The sequence below is a fragment of the Notothenia coriiceps genome, unplaced genomic scaffold (genome assembly GCF_000735185.1).
Source record: "Notothenia coriiceps isolate Sejong01 unplaced genomic scaffold, NC01 NC01_scaffold00036515, whole genome shotgun sequence".
Taxonomy (NCBI): Eukaryota; Metazoa; Chordata; class Actinopteri; order Perciformes; family Nototheniidae; genus Notothenia; species Notothenia coriiceps.
In genome coordinates this window covers 240519-249146 of record NW_011369216.1, presented here as the reverse complement: position 1 = coordinate 249146, position 8628 = coordinate 240519, and the positions used below count along the sequence as shown (strand labels likewise).

Genomic DNA, 8628 nt, shown 5'->3' with positions numbered 1-8628 from the left:
TGATAAAGGTTGCTGTTTATACTTTAAATTGTTACTGTTCAATGCGTCTCCAGCCGTTTTCAAGACTTGTTTACAGATATTTTATCATTTTTGATTCAAAGGGAGCCTTTTTAAGTAATAATTGTCAGATAATGATGAATTAGTCATGTAACTAGAGCAACATCTAACTATAAATGGCTGACGTTAGCTAACAATAGCCATCAAAATCTTCTGGTCATAACCGGAGCCAACCAAGTGTACTAGTGAATCAGGCCAGATTAATTGGATATTTCTTCTTTGAAAACCTCTACAGTCTTGTTCTATTGACTGTTAACATATGGTTACGTTTCAGTTTATGTATCCACCTTGATATTTTTGGAGCCTCGACCAAACCTTGAAAAACAGCCAAAAATGAAGTGTTCTTTTACCTTTCTCTGCCAGTTCCAGCAAATTCATAGATGCTTTTGGCAGTAAACCAGATTCAGCTGCACATTGCTCGGCACCCTTTCGTTCTACGTGGGGGTCAAGCAAAGGAAGATACAGAGTGACGGACGGGAACTTTTTCCTATGCTGCAAGGTCGAGCAGATGGCAGCCACATAAACAGGTCAGATGACTGAAAAAGACAAATTGACCACACTGACGGCTTGAAAAGAGCAGCTTCTGCTCCATCATTCAAGCGTATCGAGTCTGTAAAACAAGCAGCCAAATCCCCAAAATGACTCTGCTGGATGAAAGGGCAGTGTCCGCTCAAACAAAGTGGTTAATAACTTCCTCCTACATTGGCAGCGGAAGCCATCATTGGGCAATTTCACATTATTCCTGACCAGCTTTAATTATCCTGCAATGAGGCCTGTCATAACCATTACATCATGTAGCAGAGCAGCGGAGCAATCCCAGGGGCAGCATCACTGGCTGAGCCAATGAACTCCCATCTGGCCGTGTAGATGTGACTGATGGACTGATTTCCTGCAATGTGAATCTGCACAAAAGGAATTAAAAGCTGCTCTGTGTGCGTGTCACATGGAATAATTATACGAACAGGAATTGCTGTTCTCTAAACATACACATTATGTTTCATAGTGGCATTCTCATCAACCCACGCTCATTGCACACCCAGCATATCTCGCACAGTTTAATCCCACTCTGTTTTTCCAGTTCACTCCCCGCACTGTTGATGTTCTCTTCTCCTTCCCAGCACTTATTCTGCCACGCGCAGAGCATTCCTATCCTTGTTCAAACACTGCCTCCAGAATTCCTGCCCTTGATAAAATACTCCCTTTCTCTTTCACTTTCTTTCTCTTTTTTAATTTTCACTCTCTAAATCCTCAGTGCTCCCACCTCTGGAATGCGGAGGCTGTTTCCAAATCCAGAAGAGGAGGAAGTTCATTGTCTGTGGCTTTATTGCCATCACGACTCAGGGGCAGCAAAACATTTTGGAGGACAAATTAAAGCTCTGGCCGTTTCTCAATCTCGAGGATGCTGGCTTGGTAGTCGCGTACTTCCAAGTCACTTCCTTCAGAAACGAAGCACGTATGCTTCCAAGCCACAGCTTCGGAAAACGAAGAAGAATGGAACAGGCTAACAAGTGTGCCACTCTCTCTAACGGTTTCAACATAAACTGTACCGAAAATAAATTTCGGTATGCCAATTCCAAGTATGCTGGACATTGGAACGGTCCTGCTGCGCCACTTGATGATGTAGCATCCTTGAAATATTGGCTTGGAAGCCAGTATCCTCGAGATTGAGAAACGGACACTGTGTTTCTTATTTACTCTGATGGAAGACACATTTCAGAGAAATAAGACAAAAGTGAAATCAGTCTGCTATTCAGAAAGGAGAGTGTAAAATGCTGTTATTGAACAATGCTGTGTAATACATTTTGAATACTTTTTTTTTTTACAGGGTACTTTAGGGACAAAGGGCCCTATGGGTTTTACCGGGTTAATGGTAAGTGCTCTCTATAGATTTACAAACATGTTTAATGCAAAACATTATTGGTTTTGAACATTTACTTCTTTACAGGGTAAAAGGGGACCAGATGGGGACAAAGGGGATCCAGGACCCAAAGGCGACAAAGTAAGAGCCAGCTACTTCCTGTTCTCTCAATAAGGCCCATTAACAAGAATAATACAATTTCATAGAGCTACTTAAGGCAATTATGCTTATACATTTTCTGTTCAACACAAAGTAAAAGTGACTGTACCTAAATAGGTACATCAAATCTGAACAAACTTCTCAACACTTGCGAAAGCCATCATGATAATGAACTGGTCAACAGAACATTGATTGTGTATGCAAGTCTATGTTAATCAAATTCACAAAGTTGGCATTAAGACTCACAAAAAGCAAGTCAACATATTTCCCAAAAAGCTAACCTGTCCATTTATGTACTTCTGTACAATGTCTCTATGCCTTCTCATGAGAAAAAAAATCATTTTTGTTTTCTTCTCAGGGTATTCAGGGGGCAGCCGGAATTAGGGGTCCTCAGGGAGAGAGGGGCTCCCTCGGCTTCCAAGGTTTCGAGGGCACCAAGGGCCAGCCTGGCCCCAGTGGCACTGAGGTACAGTAAAGAGCACAGTTAAAATACTTTTTAATAACAGTGATGTCGATTAGGAGCTGGATGTTTTCCAACAAAGAGAAAAAAAAGTCTAAGCTTGAGAATGAACTTTAATGCATAGTGGGTATTTCTTTTTAAAGCGAACTGCAAGAATATTATTTGACAAAAACTTGAATTTGCAAAATAAAGGTAAAACATTTGAATGAACATAAGATTCCTTAAACAAGTGACTCAATGTTTTTAAGTGTGTGTATAAAAGCTAATATAAGTTGATGTAGCTCAACTTTTCACATAACATGCCACTTGTTTGAGTTGATTAACACTGGCAACTTGCAAAATAAACATGATAGCCAGATTATTAACCCACATTGCAGCACACTATTTTCAGCATAATATTGTATTACATGCGCTTTAAGCCAAGCGAGAGAAGCAGCCTGGTGAAGGTGAAAGAGGAGATAAGCTTCACTGATTTTTATATTTCTTCATCCAGGGTGAAAATGGAGAAACTGGTCTTCAGGGAAAACAGGGCGGCCGTGGGTTAAAGGTCAGTGATGATGATTTGTGGGTCTGAACACCAAGACATGTCAGATGACTTCATGTGTTGTTCCAAACTTCACATCTAACTGTGAAACTTTAGAGCCTCCAGCGGCCTCCTTCATGTTCATTTCCAAATCCAAATGTGAGTGAATTAACAACATTTGACTGCAATAATATCAATTAAACAAACTCCTGGTTCTCGATTTGGTCAGGCATATTAACTGATGTGTCATTAGTGTTTAGGGATTACAGCTCTCTGCCATATTTGAGATTAAAATAAAGTGAATAGTGAACATATTATCTTATAACATCTAGTGTGATTATTCAGGTTTTTGTCATCTACTTTACTTACATCATTATCCTTGTGCTGTACTACAGTGTGTCCGGCAGTGGCTCAGTCAGTAGGGGCTTGGACTGGGAGCTGTATGGTTGCCGGTTCAAGTCCCAGACCAGACCTTAAAGATGGAGTGTGGACTGCTACTTGGAGAGGTCCCAGTTCACCTCCTGCCCTGCCGTGGTGCCCTTGAGCAAGGCACCGGACACCCCCCTTCCCCCCTCCCCCCCTCACTCCCATTGCTCCTCGGGCGCTGTACAATAGCTGCCCACTGCCCCCAGTACTAGACTCCTGGTGCTAGGATGGGTTAAAAGCAGAGAACACATTTTGCTGTGTGCTCTGCATGTGTGACGATTAAAGAGGGATTCATCCCTCCATATTCAATTCTAATCAGTGACACCTACTAACATGCCATAACAAGTACACAAAACAAATGTGAATTAAATGATTATGTCAACAAATGTCCAGAAATAAGTACATTTAGGTTATAAGAATTTTTTTAAATCTTAGACACAAGAATAACTCTAAAAGCCAATGTGAAATTAAGCAACTCTGAGATATATGAAGCATTATCAGAATCAGAATACCTTTATTCGTCCCACAGAGGGGAAATTTGCAGCGTTTCAGCAGGAAGGAGCCACAGACATCTNCTGGCCGTTTCTCAATCTTGAGGATGCTGGCTTGGTAGTCGCGTACTTCCGAAGCTGTGGCTTGGAAGCATACTTGCTTCGTTTCTGAAGGAAGTGACTTGGAAGTACGCGACTACCAAGCCAGCATCCTCAAGATTGAGAAACGGCCAGTGACTTCAGAGTCCCACAGCACCATTACCTGATCCACTGACACACTACAAACAGCAGATGGCACTGTGAGAATGAGGATGTTTCTGCAGTGCCTTCACAACTGCTTGTGGCACCTCTGTCTACAGTGTGTGTGTGTGTGTGTGTGTGTGTGTGTGTGTGTGTGTGTGTGTGTGTGTGTGTGTGTGTGTGTGTGTGTGTGTGTGTGTGTGTCTACAGTGCATGTGTGTGACTGTAATGTGATGAAGTAATTCACTTAAGAAAATATTTAAGTACAACTCACCAATGGCCCCTCAAAGCCGGGATCCCCTCGGGCCCCCATTGGCCCCACAGGCCCCTGATATGAACAGGAAGAAAATAAACGCAAAATGAAAAAGACCGATAAGATATTGCATTTTATGCAGACCTAAATGTGGATGTATTACTTTGGAATTGCCTTATCTATAGAACACGCAAAATATTGAAGCAAACAGTCTATAATGCTAATCGTCCTTAATCAGAAACATAAGAGCAACAGTGAATGTAATGCAAGTTCAATAACATACTGATGATGGAAGCAGTGTGTTTGTGTTGTGAAAGCTTCTCCCACTTTGCTTATACACTTCTTGTTTTCTTGAGAAAGCATGGGGCATTTCTTTATTTTGACAACACTCTGTCCAATGTTCTTTTAATTAGATGTTGCTGTCTGAATAAATATTTGCTAACCATCAGCTGCTATCTAAATGCATCATTGTATATGTATTGTCCTTTGGTCTCCTGTTACTCTTTACATGTTGTCCTCAGCCATGCATGTGCAATATACAGAATTAATTTCAATTCTTTACAACTGAAAAATCATTGTCTTAAATAGTAAAGCAGAGCCTTTCACATCAGCTGTGTGACTTACACTTTGTGCGGCTCTGTTCAAGCTCAAGCCTGTGCACTGTTTTAGTTTAGAAAACAAGAAACATTAACTTTAAGAGAACACTTACAGGTTCTCCTTTAGGTCCAGAAGCCCCGATCAGTCCTGGATGTCCCTGTGTAAATGAAGACATTAACCTTCTGCACTTTACTGGTGAAAAATGAATGAAACAACACCACACGGTCAAACGTCTTGCCTTGAACTGTACTCACTTGGAGTCCTCTGATTCCTGGAGGTCCCATCTGTCCCTCTAAACCTAGAGGCCCCTAGTCAAGAGAAAAGTAAAGTGCCAACACAGTCTCTAAACATGTCCAGCAGGTTAAATAACTGCAGCGTATATACAACCAAAGCAAATGTATACCTGTGGGCCGTTGGGACCAAAACTGCCAGCAGGTCCCATGTCGCCCTGGAAGAAACAATAAACCGTTTTACACACACAGGAAGTAACCTGCAAACTCAGTTAGGACACTCAGTGTGAGGTGTATGAAGCTTTACAGACATAAAGGATAAATAAAATAAAAATAATTTAGCTTGATTTTTCATTTTACATATCATACGTTAATTCACAGTCACTCGTTTCTTTCCTTGTAAATTACATTGTTGTTGATTGAGAACAACAAACAATCTAAGGATGGCATCTTTGTCTGAAAATTTGGAAGTGGACAGTTTTTACTCATTTTAAACAATTACCACTAAATCTAATAATCTAAAATAGCTTTCACTTGCACAATAATGAGTAGTTATGGTGTAATCTTACTCTGGAGCCATTCATTCCTTGCGCTCCGACTCGTCCTGTCATACCCGGAGCACCCTGTGAGACACACACACAAGCATACTGTATGTTATACACATATATATTCATAATTATGAATACCAGACAAATATTGTATCATAAAATCCTGTTTGCTTACCCTCGGCCCTGCAAGACCAGGAGGACCATCCAGTCCACTCTCCCCCTGGAGACAGGTTCATATAAGCATGAGTGATACATTTTCCACATTGTGCATCAGTTCCATTGTCCGTATTCAGAGGGAAATGTATAACCTTATACACATCATTGAGACAGTTGGTGCAGCTGTAAAACATGCACAAGACACCTCCCCTTTTTCCAAAGCATTCTGTGAAACGCTTAAGAAAAAGGTGGACAGATATTTACCAAATATCTCCAAAAAGCAGATCTGGCAATTGCAAAATACGACATTGTAGTTCCAAAGGTCAAATAATACTTTTTTTCTTTTTGTTTAATCCTTTGCTTGACATGGTTAGCTTTGTGGCTAAACCAGAAAAAGAAGACAAATTTTAAAAAACATATTTCGGGGCTTTTGATTATTATTATGTTGTATAATTATAATAATAATTCTTATTGTTTGGCACACAGGTCACTAGGTTCATTTGCTGTTGAAGAATAATGTCATGACAGAATTGTTGTTGTTGTTGTTGTTGTTGTTGTTGTTGAACTAAGCCCTTAATGTAAGAACCACCACATGGTAATATTGTAAAGCAGTGGTGTGCTAGTGTGAAAAGCATGATAACTTTCACTTATAGAAGAATCATTCAGAATAGAGCAAAGCTAGAGATCTACTTGTGTAGCAGCTGTAATCAGACGGCGCATCACTCACATCAGGCCCATAGGGCCCCTCTGGCCCGCAGCCACCTCGGGTCCCCTGAGGCCCCTGCAGAAAAGGATTCAGTGTCAATTTAGCAACAGTATATCATTAAAATACATAGAAAACGCTGCATTCAAAGCAAGGTTTAATCATAGAGATTACTGCATACTGTTCACAGTGCCTGTGTTAATACTACGAGGCAGAGGTTCTGGTTTCATGTCAAACAGAATCAAAGTAAACCCACGAATAGAGGGAAGAGAACATGGGAGTCAGCGCCTCGCTGCCTGGAACTCAAAGTTCAAAGAGGGACTGGCTTAGGGATTAAAAAGGATTCAGAGGAGCACGTCTTTCTTTCACAAAAGCTTATTGTTTAGTTTTACACTCGTTGGACGTGTAAGAAAGGTATTACAGAAGAAGGCCTGTTTTTTTCAATGTTGTTTTCAATGTATCCTGTAATGGGCTGGCATGTTGTCAAGTGGATTATATTGTAAATGTTGTTTATTTATAAGCAGCTTTATTGCACAGATAAAGGAGAATTGCTTTCTGATTTTGAGTGTAATGTAAAATCCCTGGTCTGTTGCAAAGAAACTGACAGCGGGGGTAAAGACACTCACTTGTAGTCCGACAGGACCAGGAGGGCCAGATAAACCAGGTGAGCCCTAAACAAAGAAAAACACAGTACAAGATGATACCTCTATATATGGTTGTTCAGGAATGAGTCCTAAAACGTTGAGATACAGTAAGTTAGCATTTTTCCAGTTCTGATTGCCTCGTATTGAAACCAACAATTTTTTTAATGTGTTTTTTGGTTATCTGCCTGAAATAGGGTCCGTGGTTAATACAAGCTGAATTTTTATGTTTTGTTCTATGACATTAAATACGAAAATACATGTCTGTTGACAAGAATACGTAATCTCTGCAGCACTCAGTTTTAAAGCAATCTAGACTGTTAAGAAAAAACTTCATCTGGATATATTTACATTCCTTATTTTATTATACATATTCAGTAGCAGGGTATATGCAGGAATCCTGAAGTCAAATTTAATACCTTTTAAGACCTTTTTTAAGACCCTTCCCATACATTTTAAGACCTCATCGCAACTTTGAGTTCTAACCGGTTACATTGGCAACACACTTTAGCTCACATTTACTATATTGATTTTAAGATAGCAAAACTAAACAGAGTGCAGACAGACTACTGAAGCCTTCTCTCCACATGAACTTCAACCTCTCTGTGAAGGTCAGGTTTAATGCAGTATGCTGCTTTGTTGCTTCTGTACTCTGTGCTCTTTCATTCCAGTAAAACTCCTCAGAAACCATTAGAAACCAGTATTTGACCAATAAACAAAACAATTGACAAAACTTTGAACTATGAAATATGTTAAACTTTGGTGAGCTTCAGCGGGGTAATGCCATATAGGAGCTCCCTCACAAATACCCAGGGGTTAAATTGGGCTGGGGCTGTCCGGGGCTAAGCCCTGTCAACATAAGACGATTGCTCTGACGTCATCACCTCCACGCACATTTTCATTATGTTTTGACAAAAAGGATATATATGTTAAGACTTTTCTCGTTCTTTAATATAACTAGTATTTAGGGGTCTATATTGTGTTGACTTTACTTTAAAATAGCAGATCTTCTGGGATCCGGATTATAGGTTTGGCATTAGACCGGCCCCACGGAGGGACGCATTACCGGTTAAACCATACGCCAAAGCACAAAAAAAGGGCTTCCGTTCCACGCATTCGAGTTCATTAACTTTGTCCGTTCACAACTAGACCGCTGGCAAAGCTGGAAACGATTTGTAGATACATATGTCTAGGCCGTTAAAGTGGCGCTGGCTGCCCGCCCGAAATACACCAAAAGCAGCGAGGAAGACCCCGGAGCATGGTTGCCATGGTTGCCCTTCTGTTTA

The 8628-nt window shown here is 40.6% G+C and overlaps 2 protein-coding genes across 2 annotated transcripts in view; one reads left to right on the top strand and one right to left on the bottom strand.

Moving 5' to 3' along the window:
* The first annotated feature begins 1887 nt into the window (after positions 1-1887).
* On the top strand, positions 1888-3108 carry LOC104963978 (inner ear-specific collagen-like). Its single transcript, XM_010792678.1, has 4 exons — positions 1888-1927; positions 2003-2056; positions 2433-2540; positions 3028-3108. Exons 1-4 carry the CDS (start codon positions 1907-1909, stop codon positions 3106-3108), a joined length of 264 nt encoding a protein of 87 aa, XP_010790980.1. The 5' UTR covers positions 1888-1906.
* Positions 3109-4473: 1365 nt separating this feature from the next.
* Positions 4474-8628, bottom strand: part of LOC104963977 (collagen alpha-1(XI) chain-like) — a 41117-nt gene continuing 36962 nt past the window's right edge. The window contains exons 15-22 of the mRNA XM_010792676.1: positions 7328-7372; positions 6726-6779; positions 6018-6062; positions 5864-5917; positions 5468-5512; positions 5319-5372; positions 5177-5221; positions 4474-4542 (exon numbers count right to left, since the gene is read on the bottom strand). Coding sequence (XP_010790978.1) covers positions 4474-4542; positions 5177-5221; positions 5319-5372; positions 5468-5512; positions 5864-5917; positions 6018-6062; positions 6726-6779; positions 7328-7372 — 411 coding nt within the window. The remainder of the gene's footprint in view (positions 4543-5176; positions 5222-5318; positions 5373-5467; positions 5513-5863; positions 5918-6017; positions 6063-6725; positions 6780-7327; positions 7373-8628) is intronic.

Coding starts and splice junctions, on each gene's coding strand:
- LOC104963978 (XM_010792678.1), top strand. CDS start 1,907: ATGGGTTTTACCGGGTTAATG. Junction 2,057..2,432: donor CAGGACCCAAAGGCGACAAA/GTAAGAGCCAGC, acceptor TTTTCTTCTCAG/GGTATTCAGGGGGCAGCCGG. Junction 2,541..3,027: donor CTGGCCCCAGTGGCACTGAG/GTACAGTAAAGA, acceptor TTCTTCATCCAG/GGTGAAAATGGAGAAACTGG.